This window comes from Phodopus roborovskii, unplaced genomic scaffold, assembly GCF_943737965.1.
Source record: "Phodopus roborovskii unplaced genomic scaffold, PHOROB, whole genome shotgun sequence".
Lineage (NCBI taxonomy): Eukaryota > Metazoa > Chordata > Mammalia > Rodentia > Cricetidae > Phodopus > Phodopus roborovskii.
In genome coordinates this window covers 2,703,506-2,726,154 of record NW_026125444.1, presented here as the reverse complement: position 1 = coordinate 2,726,154, position 22,649 = coordinate 2,703,506, and the positions used below count along the sequence as shown (strand labels likewise).

Below are 22,649 nucleotides of genomic sequence, written 5' to 3'. Positions count from 1 at the left end.
ATACATTTAGCAAATTCTCTTGAGTTGCAGACTATAGTGATTCCTATTCATCATTCATATTCAGTTTTTTGTATTTCTGTTCAGAGTTTATCAGGTGTTTGTTGTGAAGTATTGCTCTCCTTTTTCTCCCTAAAGTAACTTCCCGCATATGATTTTTCCATTTTTCCAATACCATTTCTGCAAAAAACTAGATCATAGTATTATAGCTTAATACTTTCATGTTTTACTATTTACCTCATAGTTGATTTTGTTTTATAATTTCTTTCACTTTTGTGTATTGTTGATCTATGACTAATGTCACTATTTTAATCATAGACTTATATGTCATCTATTCTACCCACCCTTTTACTTTTTCAGAATGTCTTGGTTGTTTTTTCATGATTACCTTAGAATGAGCTGCTTTCCTATTTTTTTAATTGTTTGAGATGAAATTATAAATTGTAAAAACTGATGACTTCACAAACTGAATCATCTTGCCTATGAAAAAAATATTTCATTTGATTTTTTTTTCTACTTTTTAATCAGTATTTCAAGGTTTTCTTTATAGTGGTTATACTTACCTCTTGTTGCTATTATAAATATGAGCTACCCTTCATTACATATTTTAAGAAGCTAGTGTGTGTACTTGTTTGAACATGTTTGTGGATACTTCTCATTTTTGTATTTTACATATATTACCATTTTACATAATTTTATTATGTTTGTGTTAGTTCATGATTAATTTTCTTGGGCTGTCCAGATATTCACAGTATCATCTGAATACATTAAGTTTTATTTATTTATTTATTTTTTTATTTAATTTTATATAACAAAGTCCAATTAAATGAAAACAAACATTTATACACAATATTTGGGAATTTGGGCGTCGTTCTTTCCAAACTACTTCCTGCTGGTAAGGGGCGCTGTCTTGGGGGATTCGAAGAAGATTCAGATATCCTAGCTGTAGTCTGTAGGGCTGTTTTGTCCAGCTGTTTGGAATGTAGGATCAGCTTGTACTCTGTTTCAGGCGGTCTGGCATGATCAAACCACATTAGTCTGTAAGGAATCCACATCTTTTCATTTTCTGTGGAAACAAAAATAGAAATACTTTTCCCCAGTAACTTGTTCTTCAACTTAAATTTTGGAGTCAAAGCGGTTTTTTTTTTTTTTTTTTTTTTTTTTAATTTATTATTTTACATGTCGATCCCAGTTCCCTCTCCCTCCCTCCCTCCCTCCCCCCAAGCCCTCCCTCCCTCCTTCCCTCCCTTTTGCCCTCTCTGCCCTCTCCCATGCACTCTAAACACCCTCCCCTCCCAACCCCCCACCACAATACCATATGTAGGGGAATGCCATCCAGTTGGGGTCATGTAGATCTGGCAGGTCCTGTGAAGTAGGGACTAAGGCTTCTCTCCTATCTCTAGAATAAGGCAGTTATCCCTCCATGGGGGATATGTTTGCAAAGTCCTTTTGTGCACCAGGGATACATCCTGGCTCCACTGTCTGAGGTCTCTTAGACTGCTCAGACCTTCTGGCTGAGACCCATATTCAGGGGGGTCCGAGTCAGTCCCCTGTTGGCTTCCCAGCTATCAGTCTAGTGGCCCTTAGCTCCTCCTTGTTCGGGTAAGCTGTCTCTATGTACTTCTACCGCATGGTCTTGTCCTCTCCATCTGCTTCTGGGTTCTAGTTCGGCTCAGTGTTTATGTATGGGTGTTTGCTCCTGTTTTCAACAGGCATTAGTTGAGGACTCCATGGAGAAGTTAGTTGTTGATCTCACTCTCCGGGAAGGGCATTTATGATAGCCTTTCCACAGAAGCTGAGATTGTTAGTTGGGAGCAGTCTTGTAGTTCCCTCGACCTTTCTTTGTGTTCAACTTTATCTTCAAACCAATATTGGCTCCCTCTTTTATGTTCTCTCTCTCTGTCTCTGTCTCTCTCTCTCTCTCTCTCTTTCCTATTTTCCATTCCTAACCAGGCTCAATCCTCCTGGTCGCACATGCCTTCCTCTCCTCCCTCTCATTTTCTCTTACTTCTCTCTCCATTAGCTGTCTTCGCCCACTTTACCTGAGGTCTGGGGGACTTGTCCCTTCCCAGTTCTGTGAGGGACTTTATATGAATCTCTTAGAATACAACTTGTATCCTAGTTCCTCTGGTGATGTGAATTATAGGCTGGTGATCATTTGATCTAGTTCTAAATTCCATATATGAGTGAGTACATACTGTGTTTCTCTTTTTGTGACTGGGTTACCTCATTCAGGATGGTTTCTTCAAGTGCCATCCACTTGCCTGCGAATTTCAAGATACCATTATTTTTTTCTGCAGAGTAGTATTCCATTGTGTAGATGTGCCACATCTTCATTAACCATTCTTCAATTGAAGGGCATCTAGGTTGCTTCCAGGTTCTTGCTATTACAAATAGTGCTGCTATGAACATAGTTGAACAGATGTCTTTGTTGCATTGATGTGAATCCTTTGGGTATATGCCTAAGAGGGGGATTGCCGGGTCCTGTGGTAAACTAATTCCCATTTTCCTGAGGAACCGCCATACTGATCTCCAAAATGGCTGTATGAGTTTGCACTCCCACCAGCAGTGGAGGAGTGTTCCACTTTCTCCACATCCTCTCCAACATAAGTCATCACTGGTGTTTCTAATTTTAGCCATTCTGGCAGGGGTAAGATGGTATCTCAAAGTTGTTTTGATTTGCATTTCCCTGATAGCTAAGGATGTGGAGCATTTTCTTAAGTGTTTTTCAGCCTTTTTGATTTCCTCCATTGAGAATTCTTTCTTCAGTGTTGTACCCCATTTTTTAATAGGGTTATTTGGTGTTTTGTTGACTAGTTTCTTGAGTTCTTTGTATATTTTGGAGATCAGCCCTTTGTCGGATATAGGATTAGTGAAAATCTTTTCCCAGTCAGTGGGCTGCCGTTTGGTCTTGTCAACTGTGTCCTTTGCCTTACAGAAGCTTCTAAGTTTGAAGAGGTCCCATTTATTAATTGTTTCTTTCAGTGTCTGTGCCCCTGGAGTTATGATCAAGAAGCAGTCTCCTATACCAATTTGTTCAAGGGTACCTCCTACTTTCTCTTCTAAGAGGTTCAATGTGGCTGGATTGATGTTGAGGTCTTTGATCCATTTGGACTTGAGTTTTGTGCATGGCAACAGACATGGGTCTATCTGCAGTCTTCTACACACCCTCATCCAATTGTGCCAGCACCATTTGTTGAAGATGCTGTCTTTGCCCCATTGTATAATTTTAGCTGTTTTGTCGAAAATCAGGTGTTCATAGGTGCGTGGATTAATATCAGGATTTTCAATTCGATTCCATTGGTCTACCTGTCTATTTTTATGCCAATACCAGGCTGTTTTCAGAACTATAGCTCTGTAGTAGAGCTTGAAGTCAGGAATGGTGATGCCTCCTGAAGTTCTTTTATTGTATAGGGTTTGAATACATTAAGTTTTATTTCTTGCTCTCTCATTCATTTGGCCTGGTCTACTTGTTTTCACACACTAAGTCAGCTCTAGTGTCTGTTTCTTAAGTATGAAGGAAAGGGGAACAGCTGTGTCAGGCTCCCACAGTTATGTGGAGTCGTGACATAGAATAAACCCTTTCTTCCTTAAGTTGCTTTTGTCAAGAGTATTTTATCAGAGCAACAGGAAAAGAGATGAAATCAAGGAACAAGGTTCTTCTCTCAGGCTTCAGTGTTGCTTAGTTCCTGTTATGTAAGATTTCTCTTATTCTGTGCTTTCCTCACCCACAGTTTTTATCTACACCATTAACCCACGGTGGTCCCCTCTACAGAGTCACATTTCTTTCATGTTCCTTTCCTGTGCTTTATTTTTTTAATTCTTTACTTACTTGGTCTGGACCTTCTACCCTAACTTTGTGTACTGGTATTCTGTATTCTGCTTGATTCTTTCTGTTTGTAAGGCTTTCCCCTAAGCTTTCTAATTGGAATGCTGAGTTTTTCAATTCCCTCTTCATTTCAGTTTGTGTTTTCTTCAGTATTTTTATCTCTTCATTAACTTCTGTTTTCAAATTCTGAATTACCTTCACTGTTTAGCAGTGTATTTGTGTTTTCTTAAGCATCACTCTGGTGTTTATTTTTATCCTCTTGGAGTCTATGAAATATTTGCTCATTCTTCTTTAAATTACAGACATTTTTGATAAAATTTATAATTCTTCTAATTTCTGTCCTGGGATTCATCTAGGTAGTTCTTAGAACAATTCTGTAGGATTGGTGAGTTTGATTTATGACATTGTCTTGGCCATTTGTATTGCTTGTGTTTTTGTGAGTTGACCTAGGCATGTGAACTCTCATTGGTTTGTGACTGATGTGAGAATTGGGCCTGCCTTATATTGAGTTACTACAGGAGCTGCATGACTAGAACTAGGCATGGTAGAGCTGATGATCAGGTGTTGAACTAGACCAGGCAAAGATGACGTCTGGAGTTACAACAATGGGTATAGAGATTGCAGTGGGTAAATAGAAGCTTGGGATAGCTAAAGAATATCTTACCAGTCAAAGATGATCAAGTCCAAAGCAGATTCAAAGCCTGACAAGCAGACTGGAACTAAGGCTGTGGGTGTGTAAATGAGAACAGGTAGGGAGAATGATGGTATAAGACAGAATCTCCTCATCCAGCCAGCAAAGGTGATACTTGATTGAACAAAAGGGGTCAAGGAGCATAGTTTGCAAGTCTGGAGCTAGGCTTGTATACAGATGGCAAATAGATGGTGGAAGGGATAGCAAATAGAGACGGAACTTACCTAATGCATGTGGCTCAGGAACCAACCTGTTTAACATCTTTTTTAATAATAATGTTTTTTGAAATTGTAATTGTACTAGTTAGGGTTCTCGAATGGAACAGAACTGACAGAATGAATGAATCAATCTATTAAACATATAAATAAGTAAGTAATTAAATAAATAAATAGGATTTATTATAGCGCTTTACAGGCTGTTGTCGAGTTAATCCAGCAATAGCTGTTCTACCAACAAAAAGTTCAAGATCCAGTAGTTGTTCAGTCCACAAGGCTGGGTGTCTCAGCTAGTCTTCAGTATATGTCAGGATCCCAAAGAAGTAGGATTTAATACCAATGAAGGAATGAGCCAGGGAGCCCAGGGATGAGCAGGCAAAGAACAAGTGCTTCTTTCTTCCCTGGTCTTTATATAGGCTGCCAGCAGAAGGGGCCCAGATTTAAGGTGGTTCTCCTGCCTCAGAAGATCTGAATTTCTGGGTGGGTCTTCTTACCTCAGTGATCTAACCAAGAAAAATATCTCATGGGTATACCCAGTCACTTGTCCAGATGTAGTCATGTTAACAATTGTAAATAGCCATGACTGTAATAGTTGACCTTTTAACATGGAACCTTTTAATTTGAAAGTTTACCACCTAAAATAATAATGAAGGGTGAATTTTCTTTCTTTTTTACTTCATCACATATAATGTTTTAAAACACAACTTTCTTTTGGTTTTAGTATATGCAGAGAGTATTTCCAAAATGGTGGGAAGAGAAAAGCACTCGAGAAAGATGAAAAAAGAGCTGTACTCGCCACTAAGACCACTCCAGCCTTAACCGTGCACGAGTCTTCTAAACTTGAAGGTCATTTAACAAACCTCAGCTTTACAAGCCCTGAATTTATAACTGAGTAAGTATGCTTTATCTGTCTCAGTCGACATTTCCCTAGGTACCTGTGTTAGTGTGAATAGAATGGTTTACACAGTGTAAAATACTGGAAGAGCCAATACTTAGGAGTAGGCCACTTATTTTCTACTCTAGTATACGTATGTTTGAGAAACAAATTTATAATATTGTTAAGTATATTAAGTATAGGAAAACTTAGTGTTTCTATAGAGTATATTGTCCTTATAAAAATGAAAAAAGTGTGGTTTATTAAATGTTATTAATGACAACTACTTGTTGTGATGGTTATGACAATACAAAGAATCACAATGAAAGCCAATTAAATTGTTTTAAATGTTCAGCCACTAAGAAATTACAAAAACAATATTAATAACAATCAACCATCATCATGTTATTGTTGAATTGAAAATGTGCCTGGTGGTGTGTGTGTATCTGTGTGTGCACGCATGCACGCACACGCATATAGGTATAAACTTTGCAAGTTCATGAGTATTATAGTCCAGTTAATCATTAGTATAAAATTATGTATGCGTCTTAGTGTCAGAGTAAATTTTGGTGTCATATAATATTATTTTAGTTGCTTGAGAGTTGTGGAAACATTTTTGATAAATGGTGGAAACTAATAACAGCAAACTTAAATTTTTAAATAATTTCAGTATTGTTGATGCCAGCATAGCATTATCTTTGGTTACTCTGACCTTATTCTGTGTCAAAAGTATTATCTAGTTATGAGTACTTTTATCTAAATAAAACCAACACGTCATTGATTAGTTCACTAGGAAAGAACAAGTCATTTTTACCTTAAGATTATTGTAAAGCTTATAATGACTTACCAAACATCTTGTACTTTAGATGTCATGAAGTAACTAAAATATTTTTAAATTGTTGGCTAAGGCTGTAGCTTAGAGATAGAGGAGTATTCACCTAGCATCTGTGAGGCTCTAGGTTCAATCCCCAACACTGCCAAATAAATAAAATGTTGCTAAGAATAAACACTCATATAGCTACCTCAAAATAGGTAGCTATGAAAAGCATAGCTCTACTATATGGTTCTCTACTATATAGTTCTAGCTGTATAGTTCTTTAGCTCCGAGATTCCCTTATATACTTCTGCCATATTTTTTATTGATTCTTTAAACTTAGGATTTTTTTTTTAAGTCTCTAAATTTATGTTTTTAAGGTAGGATCTTGTTATTTTGCTTTGAATTCCTGGGTTCAAACAATCCTTCCCTCATCCTGTCATGTAGCTGAGACTACAAGTTTATACTTAATACCCATTTGGCCCTTTTATAATTATTGCTTTGAGATTTATATCTGCAGAATCTCAAATTTTTATTCACTCAGAGTAAGCTTCTATTTACTGCTTTTTTTGCACTTTCATATTTTTATATTCCACAGTTTTATATTTTTCTTTGCATATTTTACAGTGTTTTGTTGGTAGTTAAACATTGCCCATATGTAATATAAAACTTGTCATTGAGGGTTTTTTCCTAAGGGGATCGAGAAATAAGCTTTCTCTCTCTGTCTCTCTGTCTCTCTCTGTCTCTCTCTCTCCCTCTCCTTCTCCTCCCTTCCCTCCCTTCCTTCATCCCTTTTTCTCTCCCTCCTTCCCTCTTTTCCTCTTTCCTCCCTCCTTCATACCCTCCTGTTCTCCCTTCTCTCTTCCTTTCCTTTGTCTCTCGTTTTTCTCCTGAATATAATTGATCTTCAAGTTCTGTGGTTTGTTTATGCTGATGTCTGTGTTGCCTCTTTTTTAGCTGATAGTTTTAAGCTAGTTTTCTAGGGTTTGTACCTGTATCTCCATAGCTGAATGATTAAACACTGATAGATTATTGATTAAACTGTGGTGATATATTATTTAAAACTCGCTTGAGGATTCAGAAAGCAAAGCCAGCCTCAAACTGTATAGATCTGGCAGTGGTGATACATACTTTTAATCCCAGGACTCAGGATTAACACAGATCTGTTAGTTGAAGGCCACAGTGACTACACCAAAGTGATCCAGTCCTGGAAGAAACAGCTCACACAAAGGTGATCTCAACAGCTGGGGTCACACACCTTTAATCCCAGCATTAGGGAGGTATTTAAGACAGAGTCTTAAATTTAAACAGAGTCTCAGAGCTGGCATCTATCCATTCTCCAGCCACATTGAGGATAGGGCAGCATTCTGATAGTAGTCCCCAGCCAAGTTGAGGAGAACATAGCAGTCTGAGTGAACCTGAGGAGCAGTGAAGTTGGGAGAAGTTTGAGGATCACCCCTTTGATTTGAGCTGAGGTGCAGATAAGAGCTAGTGGCTGGCTGCTTTGTTTTTCTGATCTCCAGCTTGAACCCCAGTACCAGTCTCTGGGTCATTTATTTATCATGTTACATTAAACACTGATAGATTAAAAGTTGTCTTCAAATCCTCTGGGTCAGGATGACTTCCATCTTCTGCTTGTCAGTGTATGTGTTGAGTGAGGAAGATATTTAAAAAGTAAACAGTATGCACACCAGCCTCACCTTTCACTTTCTGCCGTTAAGCCATGTTCTTGTGGAGAGTTTATCTAGTTCCTGTATGTTTATTTCCTTTTCCTGGATCTTGCTGCTAAATTTCTGGTTTATCTTCTAGTCTGAAGCTCAGCCTGACCAAGACTACTATATCAACCCAAGACTAGCATGCCTGCTAACTATCCCTGTTTGTTCCAACCCAGTTTACTTTGTTCACTGAGAATATGCTATAAAATTTTCCACTCCACACTCCAAACCATTTCTTCCCCATCCAGCAGTAACGTTGCTGCAGATTCGCAGCCAGCTTTCTCCTGGAGGAATCTGAAGTTTTCCTTTGATAAAGCAAGGTAGGGCAGAAACAAGAACAACTCCAGGTAGCATAGCACAGATGCTTAACCTACATTCAACTTCTTTTCATGACAGACATTCTTCACTCTACTTGCCTCTCCATTAAACCCCTTGGAATGTTTATTTTTCATGGCTTTGTCCAACCTTATATTTACTTCTAGAAGAATAGATTTGTTGATATGTTTAGTTACTTTACTCATTGCTGTGATTAGATACCTGGCAAGAGTAATGAAGAAGGATTTATTTTGGCAAAGTTCAAGGTTAGAGTCAATCCTCTTGCTTAGGGGAGGCATGGCAGTGGGGCTTTCTGTAAGGCATTCATGAAGTTTTTTGTGCAGTAAACACTATGTCCATTCAGAACTTTGTATACGCTTTCTGTGCTAATAAAACACTCATTTTTGCATAGTATTCTTCATATAAATTTCTCTGTTGTATGTCCTTCAATACAATGATCCAAATCTCTTTTCTATATGATTATCTCTTACTAATATAATTGTCTACGTACTATCATTGTAGATGGTTCTGGGCTCTTGCATGTGATTGTTGAATTGAGTTCATTTGCCCAAACTTACCAGCATGAGGTGTTTTTATGTTTTTGTTTTTTCTATAATGACACTGGAATAAATTGTCAGTCCCTCGTATTAATATGTAAAAATATTAATGCAAATGTGTGCGCTTGAACCTGAATGTAAGAGTTTTCATTTAGTTTGCTGTATGCTAATTTGGTAAATTTGTAAATACCTAGTCAGGAGGCTTAGCAAAATTATCACGGTAGCAGTTCTGAATTAAATGACTGTATTTTATAAAATTTAAAGCCAGTTTTGCCAAAACAATACTTAAATAGAAATCCATGTTATTGTCTTCCACAACTTATCTTGGTTAAAAATACATGTTGCAGATTTTATATGTAAGCACAATGCAAATAATTACACTTACTTACTGTGTTCGTAACAGTCGGGAAGACAATGTTTTCTTCATTTTAGTAGTTGCTTAGTTGATAATCTTGGTTAATATCTAATGTACTGAGTCCGAATAAATAGACAAAACATTGAGCTGCCTTCCAAATACTGTCTTTATACATACAGATTAGTACAATCTTTTTAGTTAGCTTTCTATTGTTGTGGTAAAAAAAACAAAATGACCAAAAGCAACTTGGAGAGAAAAGGTTTATTTAGTTTAAACATCCCTGTAACAGTCCATCACTGAGTGAAGTTGTGGCAGGAACCTGGAGGTAGGAACTGATTCAGAGGCAGTGGGGAGATGGGGCTTCCTGACTTGCTTTTCACGGCTTGTTCAGCCTGCTTGCTGTAACACCCAAGACTACCAGTCCAGGAGTAGGAACCCCACCCCACCCCCAGAGAGCTGAGCCTGCCTATATAAATGATTAATCCAGAAATGCCCTCCCCAACCCCAGACAAATTTGATGAACAGATTTTTCTCAATTGAGATTCTTCTCAAATAACTCTAGCTTGTGTTGACAAACACAGAGCTTCACACCCATCATCAGAGAAGCTTCTTATTAAAGTGGGTGGTGGTTGACACAGAGATTCACAACTGTGGAGTGACTGTGACTGTGGAGTGCTGAGCCCCAAATGATGTTTCTGTTAGATCACTCCCTACCCACAAGGCTTAAGGGACATCATGGAAGATAGAGCAGAATGATTCTAAGAACCAGAGGTCAAGGACTGTTATGAATGTTTTGTGTGACAGGATCTTTGTACTCATAAACTCAGAGCATCTATGGCTTCCTATAAAAGATCAGCACCAGATTAAGCTAGTCAGCATTCTAGCATGGGTGGGAAGAGACACTCACAAGAGCCCACTTCTCCCTGAGAGCTATTGATAGTTAATTGATGGTGGAAAGAGAGTCGGTTTTTCTTAAAGGGCATGGCAAGTCTTAGGTTATCCATATCCCCGTACATGGCCCTATGTCTGTGCACATACTGGCAACAGTAACTGAAGTTGGTAGGCTTTCTTGGTTGGTTGGTTGGTTGGTTGGTTGGTTGGTTGGTTGGTTGGTTGGTTGGTTGGTTGGTTTTTTGAGACAAGGTTTCTCTGAATAATATCTCTGGCTCACCTGAAATTCACTTCGTAGACCAGACTGGTCTGGAACTCACAGAGATCCTCTTGCCTCTGCCTCCCTAGTGCTGAGATTAAAGACATGTGCTGCCACCACCCACCAGTTGGCTATAAATTAAAAGAGAAGACGAGCGTATGAAATTGGAAAGCAAATATGAGGGTCGGAGGCAAGATGGAAGAAGGGATATGATGAAAATACATTGCATGAATGTATGTACATCAAAGGACAGAGATATTTAAAAGGCTTAATGCTATATACCCTTCAAGCTACTCTTTAAAAAATGGGAGTATATAAAATCCCAATGCTCTGACCTTTCAAAGTATTGGTGGTTGTTGAGAATGAATGGAGTAAATATGATAAAGATTCAAATATCATTTGGGTAACAACTCAGTTGGGAAATCATCATGAGACCAGAACCGATCAAACTTCTGTAAAATACTATATGACTACAAAGTATTTTCTATTGAAATAGGTTCTGTTCAGAGGAACATTTAAATAAATGTGCCTTCTTAGTAAGAGTTTTAAATCACTGAAACAATTTGCTAATCTCAGGTTACAAGATTTTTTAATATAATTCTGTGAACTATGTCCCCAGCGTCATTTAGAATTACTGCCTGAAACAAGTCATTATTACTTTGGTAATTGGAAGTTAATTTAACTTAATCTAATGTAAACACAAAGCTAGTGAGACCTAATACAAAACTATAGAAAGATAATTTAAAGAATGGAGTCTTAAGTGTTTTGTTTTGAAATAACATTGCTGTTTTTGCCAGTAACTAATTGGCTATTCTTGGCTGTAACAACTAAGATGTCATTGACCTTGAGATATTTGTACAATTTTAAGGGTGACTACTAAATTTTATTGATTTGAACTTGGATTGGGAGGTTCCTAGTAGACTAATAATAATCTTCAAGTGTGATGGTGGCTGGAAAAAGAGAAAAATACCTGGAAGTGCAGATTGAGACATCTACCCAGCTGACTACAGCACATGGTAATTGTGTATAGTTACCTGATTTTTCATTACCCTGAACCACCTAAATAAATATTCTAATGTTAACATAATCACATTAACAAAATTGTAAGACAGAAAGTAGCCATCAGGCTCCTGTCCAGATGTTTGTGTGGGTTGCAGAATTGGATGGATAGAGAATAAGATACAGTGTTACAGTCTTAATCATCAGCTACTTATTTCCCCATGAGGACCACTTTCCTTTGTAAATTTTTTTATTAATTAAATCTGTTCTTTAATAATTTCATGCAAATGCATGATGCATTCTGATTGTTTTCACCCCACTCTCCTTCTCCCTCCTTCCCGTTTGCCCTGTCCCTTGCTTTTATTCTTTACCCCATATTCATGCCCTTTCTGTCTTTTTGTTTTCCTTGTGTTCTTCTGGGAATGACCAGGGTCATCTATGTGGACTTGAGGTAGGAGCTGTGTTTTGGATCCTGATGGGTCCACACTGCATGCAGGGCTGAATTTTATCTACTCAGAACTAACCTCATCCCAAATAGAATAACTATCATCAAGTAATCTGCCCAGTGTTAGGACACAGGAAAAGAAGAATTCTCATTCACTGCTGGTGGGTTTGCAAATTAATTCAGACATTATGGAAAACCCTCAAAAAATGTATTTAAAATTAACTGCCACATAACCTGACTCTTCTACTCTTAGACATCTACCCAGAGTATTCCCTATCCTACAGAGTTATTTGCACATCTGTGTTAATTGCTCTGCTATTTACTATAGCAAGGAAATACAACAATCTAGATGTCCCTCTAGAATAATCAGTAATGAAAATGTATGCATACAAGACGGAATACTACTCAGCTATAAAGAAGAAAATGAAGTCATGAGATCTTCAGTAACAAAGTGGACTGAGAATGTATATTGAGCTAGGTCAGTAAGTTTCAAAGGAAATTTCCCCATTTTCCCTCCTGTGGATCATAGCCTATATGTAAGTAGATGTAGGTGTAATGTAACGTTTAGGAAAGAAACCATGAAAGGATAATATTATGCAAAGATAGAGGATGAAATTCAAGCAAAAGGACAAGAGTTGTGAAAGAGGATACAAAGTACAAAACTAATTGTTTCTCTAGACTCAGCTGTGTGTCCACACCTTTTTGCTCTCTCTCTTATTAGAAAACAAACGTCTAAAATAAAATAATAAATAGATAAAAAAACAAATAAGTAAACAGAAAAAAGGAGCCCAAGAAAAAGTAAAAGAAACACATATAGACTCAAAGACACATATTTGCAAACATAGAAATCCCCAAAAAAAAAAAAAAAAAAAAAAAAACCCACAAAATCAGTAAAGCAAAAGACCTGTAGGGCTTAAATTAATGAACTTAGTGTTTAGCTCAGGGCCATTTAGGCTTCCTAACTAACCACTATATAGTATTAGACTGTGAAACTCTGCCAGCAGAGATGTTAGAATTGGTATGATATTCTGCTGTGCCTGCGAAGCCTAACATAGTTACCGTATGTGTAAAGGAACTCAGTAATTCAGTGAATGGGTTCTCTGTTAGACAAAATTTTGAAGTAGAGTACACCCCCGTTCCCACTTATGTCAGTCTCAAGATTGCATTAACTCTGACTTTATAGCATGAAGATGAATTGAGGCTAGAAAACAGAAAAAGTTAATACTATTCTCTTCATTTTCTTGTTACCTTAGAATATCTTTTCAGTCTGTGTAACATTCAGTAAGGTGAGATGCCTGGAAGTGTTTAGAGTAAGATGGAACTCCAAAAACATTGCAAGTGGTTTCAAAGAGATGGAAGATCAAAATGTTGAAGAATAAACTACTTAAAATTTATATTTATATATATATATATATATATTATACATTATATAATATATATACTATTATATATACTATTTAATATATGTACTATTTAATTCCTTCCCCTAGTAATATGATAGTTGATCCAGTTTTACTAGACTTACATTTAACTACCCAGAGAGATACTACCCAGAGGGAAAATGACATCAATTTAAGTAATTGCTTTCAAACTGAAAGCTTAAAACACTTTTGTTTTCTCCAATTGCTAGGAACAAATCCTAGTCATTGGACATGTTAGGTAAGTGAGCTACGTTCGATCTCAAAGAAAAATATTTTTGAGTTTAGCATATTAGAAACTTAAGACACAAATTCAGATAGATTATTTTAAAAATATGTCAGTAGGAGACCAACTGTGTTAAGAGAAAAGCAATAAATAATTTAAATATAGGCATATTAGTGGTAATGGCAGATCTATACATCCATAAAAATTACCAGTGTGCCTGCTAAGTCTCCTTTCAAGAAATTATGTTCAGACTAACTTTGGAGACAAGGACACATTATACGAGAAGGAAACTTACAGTAGACATCCATTATCATTCCTCTGTGGTTTTGTCCCTTTGGTAATCCATCATAACAGACAGGAAGTTGAACTGCCACACACAGAGATTATCTGGGATTACATTGTAGTCAGCCTTTCTCAAAAAAAAAAAAAAAAAATCAATGGAATGTGCATATATACATACAGTGAAAAGAATTATTTGAAGAAATTGGCTCCCATGGTTATAAGGTTTGCCTAATTTGTAGTCTGTCACGAAGGGCTAGTATGCTGTGAATCCAGGGAATAGGCGATGCTGGAGATTGAGTCTGCAATCATTCTGGAGGCAAAATTTTTTTGCTTTAGGCCACCCTGTTCTTTTTCTCTTTGCTTTCAACTGAATGGGTGCAATCTGCCCATTTGTAGAGGGCAGTCAGCTTTATTCAGAGTTCTCATATAAATATTCGTCATTAATATTTTTAAAAATGCCTCCATGATAGCTAGACTGGTATTTATCAAATATCACAGATGAATTGATACTGCCTTCCATTCTGCCTCATAACTTGGTGTTATTTCTAGTTTTAATGTGAATCTTTTTTAATGTTCTTTATAATACAGTCTTATTGTTGACATACAAAGAAAAAGTTACGCATGCTTCATTAAGTATATGGCTTTCTTAAGTAACTCAATGATGTATAATGTTATTAATTTGAAATTTGTGATCACCTGCAGCTCATCAAAAAGAATTAGCAAAAATGCTGAAAATAGAATGTAGTCCAACAGTATTTTAGCTACATATCCACTTATAGTCTTTTGTTCCTTAACTTACCCACCCCTTCACTATAAATGCATTTTTAGAGCTAATTTTTCCAAATATTTTCATTATGTCAATATTAACATAGGATAACACATGTTCAGTAAATTCAATTACTTCTTCCTTTTAAATAAAGGACAATAATAGTTTTATTGCTTGATCTGTTAATATTAATTTTGAATGTTAAAGAAATTGGCATTCTAGAACATACTTGTAATTGCCACACTCAGGGCTGAGGAAGGAAGATTATGAGTTGAAGCTCATGCTGGGCAAGATGCTAGCTGATTGAGAAGTTCTAGGTCATCTTGGGCTATATAGCCATATCCTGTCTTCTTTAAAAGTATATGTAACAGACATTGCTTAAACATTAAATAGATTGTCTCATTTTGTCCTGCTTGTCCCCTATCACATTTTTAAAGACAGATCAGTGGATTTTTATTATTTTAATCTCTCTAATTTCAAAACTCATTTTTTTATTATTTTATATAACAAAGTCCAATTAAATGAAAACAAACATTTATACACAATATTTGGGAATTTGGGTGTCGTTCTTTCCAAACTACTTCCTGCTGGTAAGGGGCGCTGTCATGGGGGATTCGAATAAGATTCAGATATCCTGGCTGTAGTCTGTAGGGCTGTTTTGTTTAGCTGTTTTGAATGTAGGATCACCTTGTACTATGTCAAAACTCATATTTTAATTAACTTCTTATTTAGACTTAAGGGTTGGGACCAACAAAGGCCATTGTCTACTACCTAGAGCCATATTGAACTTTATTATGAATAAATTTGCTGCCTCATCTGCTATTTTTGGAAATGAGGAATGCTTGCATACAATAAGAAAGTTTCCTGATTTAAAGAATTCTGTATTATTAATTATCTTTGATTTGTTTAAGTGATTGAGACAAAGTGAAATCCAAAGATAGATACAATAATACTGATTATTGGGAATTAATTTGAGCTTTTTTTTTTTTCATACAACAATCGTTCTCAAAATGTATTATATGGTTTTCAGACACTTTTAGGGTCTTTTCTAGGGAAAAAATATTTTCACAATAATAAGTTGCCTGGTTTTTGTTTGTTTTAACTTCTATGAGAATAGTGTCTTCAGAGTGTTTCTTCATGCTAAGAAATACTACAACAGATTAAATGCTCAGCTAGTGGAATTCACTATATGGCAGATATTAAAGACAGTTCAAGAAATAGAAAACAAAGCCTTACTTTTTACAACCATTTTGACAATTTTTTATTTGAAGTTTATTTCTGTTTTGCCATAGAATGCATAAATATAACCAACCTCAACAGCATTTCTTCAGTCTTCCTTCTAAGACAAGAGCTGATAATCTTCTTCTCATATGTGAATCAATTTGCTTTTTAAGTGTATTTCTGTTTTCAGGTTGCTTCAAGCCTCAGGAAAGATCAGATTACTTGATGTTGGCAGCTGCTTTAATCCGTTTTTGAAGTTTGAAGAATTTCTAACTGTTGGCATAGATATTGTACCTGCTGTAGAGGTATGTGGTTTTATTTACAGTCTTGATTTTTTTTCTTTTTACATGCATCTTTAAAAAATAAAAATGCACTATCTTTACATTCTTAAAATAGCAGGTATACATTGGTCTACCAACTAGTAAATTATTTCTATTCAAAACTAAATACAGGTTCTGAATCTTTTTAACATTTAGCTAACTAATATTGACATTTTATTTTCTCTGTTTTATTTCTCCTTTATATCTAGAAAGCCAGAATTTGGAAGTGTGCTATCATTGTAAAATCATTGTGATTTTAAAAATCTGTAGGTTGCATAGATGTCTTTGTAACACCTTTGTTACAGGGTAAAACAGTACAGAAGGTAAGTGTATTGCTTAGGATCCATAGTTGTTTGCTCTGAACAACCTAGATTCTTCTCAGCCTCCCATCTTCCTGAAGGGGAGCTGAGATTCCAGGTGTCTGCATTGCTTTCTATGTGTGTTCCAGGGGCTCAAACTAGGTCATCAAGCTTTCATGGCAAGCCGTCTCCCAAGTAGGAAATATTTCTTTGCTGTATTTTCCTCAGCCATTTGATGGTGTTGATTAAATTTAATGTGTTATTTGTTCAAGGCAGGAATTAACTTTTGAGTAGAATAAAAGTTGTATCAGTATCATTTTTAACTGTTACTGAACTTTAAAGAGTGTCAGCATCATTCTTTCTATCCCGTATTATCTGTCAGTTACCTTTCTGTCATTATGACAAAGTACTTGACAAAGTCAAATTTAGGAGGTAAAGTTATTTTAGTCTCAGGATGTCAGGTTTTAGTCAGCAAGCTCACTCATTCTGAGCCTGAGGCAAGGCAGACTCTCCTCAGATACAGAGATAGAGATGGAGATAGCAGCATCTGTTGCTTTAATTAGGCTTCACCTTGTAAATTTTCTGTCACCTGTGAACCAATCACTAGATCAGTCCACTAATGTGGTTAGTTTTTTTGTTTAGTTGCCTCCCTTACTCCTGACATCCAGGATATGAGTTCTAGTAGCTGGTTTGCAAGCCTTTAGCACACATTCTTTGACAGACATCTCAATTACAAACTGTATAACATTTACCAACTCTGATAATCTCCTTACAAGTGTTCTTGTTTTGTTGTTGTTGTTGTTTATTTATTTGTTTTTGCTTATCTGGCTAACCGTTGATAATAAACTAAATATAAATATTGCTACTGTTACAAATGAATCATTCCCATATGTTCTTACTCAAATTCTAAATAAACATCAATTTTAAATAGATGTTTTAAATGTTTCCTAATTTTGAGAGTGTGTGTATTTGTTTGTATCTATAGAATGATGATTAGAAATTTGGAGGACTTAAGTAGTCAAAATTTTTAAGTTTAGTTGAGCACAGGACATGGTGGTACATATATAGTGGTATACACATGCATGGTGGTACACATACTTGAAAGGAGGAGACGGGTTCAGGACACCTGAGTTAGCCTTGACTTTGAAGTTTGAGGCTACCATGTACCACAGGAGACTTTGTCTCAAAAAGAAAAAATAATAGAAAGAAAGAAAGGAAAATCTATATAAAGTTAGAAGGAAAAGGTAGTCATTGCTGAATTCTGTTGAGAAGCTGTGAGATGTTAAATATTGTGGTGTGAAACACTTATTATTAGGGTGAGCATATTGAAATTGTTTTTGTTTTCTTTTCTGAGACAGAGACTCATTATGTCACCCAAGCTGGCTTCTAACATATACAGTCCTGAGTACCAGGATTATAGGCATGCATACAACACTGTTTGAATTCTTAATATGTCTTTGTTGTTGTTTTTATTTCTACAGAGTGTGTATAAGTGTGACTTCCTGAACTTGCAGCTTCAGCAGCCTCTCCAGCTTGCACAAGACGCTATAGATGCTTTCCTGAAGCAGCTGAAAAATCCTATTGATTCTCTTCCTGGAGAACTTTTCCATGTGGTTGTTTTCTCTCTCCTCCTTTCCTATTTTCCGTCACCCTACCAGCGATGGATTTGCTGCAAGAAAGCCCATGAGCTGTTAGTGCTGAATGGCTTATTACTGATCATCACCCCTGATTCCTCCCATCAGAACCGGCACGCTATGATGATGAAGAGCTGGAAGATTGCTATAGAATCCCTGGGCTTTAAGCGCTTCAAGTATTCAAAATTTTCTCACATGCATCTCATGGCTTTTAGGAAAACCTCCCTTAAAACCACAAGTGACTTGGTTAGTAGGAACTACCCAGGGATGTTATATATTCCTCAAGATTTCAACAGTGTAGAAGATGAGGAGTATGCTAACCCTTCCTGCTATGTCCGGTCAGATATAGAAGATGAACAACTAGCATATGGTTTCTCAGAGCTCCCTGATGCTCCTTATGACTCAGATTCTGGAGAAAGTCAAGCCAGCTCTATTCCATTCTATGAGCTAGAAGATCCCATCTTGCTATTAAGTTAATATAAAAGCAAAAAGCCCTTCCATTCCATACTTCTAAACCATATTGCTTACACTAATCTGAATACTAACATGAACTCAGTATTTAAAGCCTGGTTTGCATAGAAGAAATGCAAACATTTAAAGAGTTTGCTATTTTTTTCTACTTCTGGATTTCAAAATTTATTCTTATATAGGAAGCTTAAAGTTTCATGCAGAGTGACTTCGTCTTAGTAGAAACCACTGTTACTTTAGCATTTTGCATTAAGATTTTAAAAGGTACCTCTTTTCTCCTCCGTGCTGTTGTGAAGTCTGAATTACTATGTATGTTCCTTTTCAGTGTAGTGTTGACTTTACATCATTGTCATGAGGAACCTTAAGATGTGTAGAAAGCTGTAGATTGCACTTTGATGACTCACAAGTTAAGTATTTCACACATAGGTTGGTTTAGTTGTTTGTGGTACACTTTTCTTTTTCTTTAAATTGTTACCTATTACAGAAAACATTTTCCCCTCAGTTAAATCTGATGATACAATATTCCTGAATCTTTTTTAAATTGGAGACAACTCTTAATATTAAGCTCATCTTGGAAACATTAGACAAACATTAGACATGAAAGAGAGTTATGTTCTAATTTCATTAATACTGTACAGCAAACACCATTGCCAAAGTAATATTTCCATGACTCCATTGTTGATTTAGGCCTCAGTGTTCTGTCTATTTTACCTGTGAAAGTTCGTTTTTACTTTTTAAAGTTTAGAGTATATTTACAGAATTTTCTGTTTAAGCAAGGAGCAATGTATAATATTCAATACTGACTGAGACCACCTCTGTGAAAGGGTTTGCACTTATAAGAGTATATTCTATTGAGACCAGCTCTGATAGGGTCCTTCCCTGTCCATTAAGGTGGTGCTGCACTACAAGTTTGGAATTCCATTTACCTTTTTGAAATTAACCCTCTACTGATATCTCATAGAATGGTCCTGACCTTTTGGTATCCTAATTTCCTTCTAATCCCTAACAGATAATTTTCTGTGACTATATAAACACTTAGTTGGCTGTGGGAAATTTCCCTTTCCACGTTGATAAATGCCTTTCTGTGTTTCTGAATCAGAAGCAAATGATAAACAAGAAATATATGTCCAAACAAGACAAGTTTAAACAGTTTTAAAAACATATAGTCCACATTGTCTTGTCAGCCAGCAATTGTCATGTAAACTATCATTTTTAAGCGTGCCACTGTGTGGATTTTTTTCAAGTGGTTATTACATTAAAATTACCTCATACTGAGGTGTTTGCACTGAAATATAACAGTTTCAGATTTCATGGTTAATGGTGTGTGTGTGTGTATGTGTATGTGTGTGTGTATGTGTGTGTGTGTGCATGCGTGCGCACATCCATGTGTATTTTTAAAGGAAACTTGCATTTTCAATAGGTAATCCTAAATTTCATAAACTGCACTTCTTTACTCTGGTAAACTGATGTTTTTGTTTTTGTGCTTATTGTGAATTGCTATAGTTAACTTTGAATGTCAAATTTTGTTTAGAAATACATAAACTTACCCTTTAAGATATGTTCATTGTGTATATCCAATATTTCAAGTTCAGTTTCACATGCTAAATTAATGAAAGTAACATGATTATAACTAATTTTAGAAAAGTCAGTTGTGTAAATGCAATAAACATTGGTTGTTCAAATATGCCATAAGTAACTTGAAATTTTTCATTTACTTTCAATAGCATACAGTTCCATAATTACTAGAGTTGATATTTCTTTGCATTTAGGCACTACAGGATAATGTCTTATAGTTCCCTCAAAAGAAAAGACAGATTGAAAAGGCACTGTGTTCAGGATAAAACAAAACTATGTTTTGGTAGCAACCCTCTTACCACACTGTTTGCTTTTACTTACTAATTACAATTTTAAGAGAAAAAAAAAATACACCAAATGAAATTGCTTTGAAAGTAAATGAAACAGTGCTTTGGAAGGGTGGTCTAGGTATGACCTTTGTGATAGTTTCTGTGTTACAGCAAAAATGTTGGTGCTACAAATTCTTGTGATTGTTTACTGACATTGAGTCTGCTTTTTCCAAGGCGTGCATGATGTGTTTTAAGCAGTACTTAAAAAATATCTCTTTCTGAGAACTACTACCACTTAGTATAAATGTTTGATTTTATATCATTTGTTACTGTAAACTTAAGCTTACCCAAATGAGAACTTGCACCAATACATATTCCCCAAGGCCAGTTCAGGGTGTTAAGTGCTGAAATATGAGCAGTGGGTTGGGGCCAGATTATATCAGTAATGACCGGTGAAGTTAGTAGGATCCTTTCAGTATTGTATGGGTACGCTAAAAATTTATTTGGATATGAATACTTTAAGGGACTTCCCATCACATTCACAGCAGTTGCTCCAAAATAACTTGGTATTTCAAAAACAGATGATAATCATGTGCTTGGTTGGGCTCATCGGGATCGTGAACAGATCATGTGGTTTTATCATAGTTGCAAAGTGGTTGGAGGTAGTTTACCTGAAAATGTACGTCTGTGTTTGTTGTATTTTTTCACATTTTGTGAACAAAGCACATTTATTAAAAAATTTAAATTTTCTAATATTCTTTGTCTGTTACTTGTGAACTGAAAGGCTTTTTTAGTTTTTGGAGACGGTTTCTCTGTATAGCCCTGGCTGTCTTGGAACTTGCTGTGTAGAGCAGCCTGACCTTGAACTCAGAGATCCACTTGCTTCTGTCTCCCATGTTCTGGGATTAAAGGCATGTGCCACCATTGCCTGGCAAGGCTTTTGGTCTTAAGTGTGTTTTCCTAAAAAATTTGGAAGCTGAGAAGCAAATTTAGAATTTGACTTTTAGAATTTTGCATCTCATCTAGTCACATCCCTTTGTGTCATAAATTAATTCCTGGACATGCAGAGAGTGTAAGTGACTTCCTGTTAACAAGCTGCCATGTTCTTCATGACAAATAACATTCTCATTAAGTGTATGTCCATATGTCCACTATATGTAATTGAGTCTCAAAGAAAATGAAATGTGATTGCAGTTGTTACGGTTAAGTATATCTGTCCCTTTAATGTCCAGCTTTCTCATGAAAGATTTTTAATTGAATAGTTGTTTGTATTTTACCATGTACAATTGAGAAAGAAGCAGCAGGCATTGAAGTGCTTTAGTCCCTGGCTTTCTTGGAGCTTATAATATAATGGAAAAGTCAAGCATCCCTTATACAATCTTTCTATGTAAGGAATGATTGCTTACAGAGCCTATAGGCTTTCTGCTTATGCTTAGAATCCTTAATTTATTTCCCAGAAGTAGAACAGAAGTTGTAGGGCAGGAGGTTTTAAGCATTCGAATACACACATGCACACAAACACAAAAACTATTCAGCAAATTGCATTGCTCACCGCTGCAGAAAAGCACGAACTAAGTAAAAATTATCTGATTTGTAAAAGGAATAAAAATGCACTGGAGCACTTGTTCATTTCCCACTTTTCTGTGTTCAATGCAGCAGTAACACTCCTCAGGAAGCAGTCAGGGGAGAGTAGACTTAAGGGTTTGGGCTGCGAAGATACCTCAGGGAGAGAAATGTGCTTAGCAGCTTCAATCTCCTGCACTACATGAATACAAAGCCAGTTCTCCTCAGTGTCTCACAATGTCAGAAAACAAAGGTGGAAATGCTAACTTATTTTTCTCAATCATTTCACTCTTAAAGTATCATCTATGATAGTGGAGAAAAATCATGTGACCCACTATGAACCCACTCCCCCACCCCAGCGCGCGGGTACACACACACACACACACACACACACACACACACACACACACACACACACACACACAGTATCAGTCTTAGTTTATTTGTGCCCAGAGAATAAGCATTTTACCATAGCCAGCAATTGCAGTAACTTTTAGGCCCTTGCTATCAATGTTATAAAAGAAGTGTGGTGATACCTTGTTTGCACAAATAAAGCATGTCTGAAGATCAGAGAGTAGAGCTTGCAACTAACCATGGAGGTCTGGAGGTCTTCACAGACAGGAAATGAAATGGCTGGCCAGAGAAAGGAATA

General features: G+C 36.3%; 1 protein-coding gene across 1 annotated transcript in view; it reads left to right on the top strand.

Moving 5' to 3' along the window:
• Nucleotides 1-19,301, top strand: part of Bmt2 (base methyltransferase of 25S rRNA 2 homolog) — a 42,091-nt gene extending 22,790 nt beyond the window's left edge. The window contains exons 3-5 of the mRNA XM_051175695.1: nt 5,454-5,624; nt 16,060-16,174; nt 17,970-19,301. Of these exons, the coding sequence (XP_051031652.1) occupies nt 5,454-5,624; nt 16,060-16,174; nt 17,970-18,599 (916 nt within the window). The 3' untranslated portion in view covers nt 18,600-19,301. The remainder of the gene's footprint in view (nt 1-5,453; nt 5,625-16,059; nt 16,175-17,969) is intronic.
• Nucleotides 19,302-22,649: the final 3,348 nt, after the last annotated feature.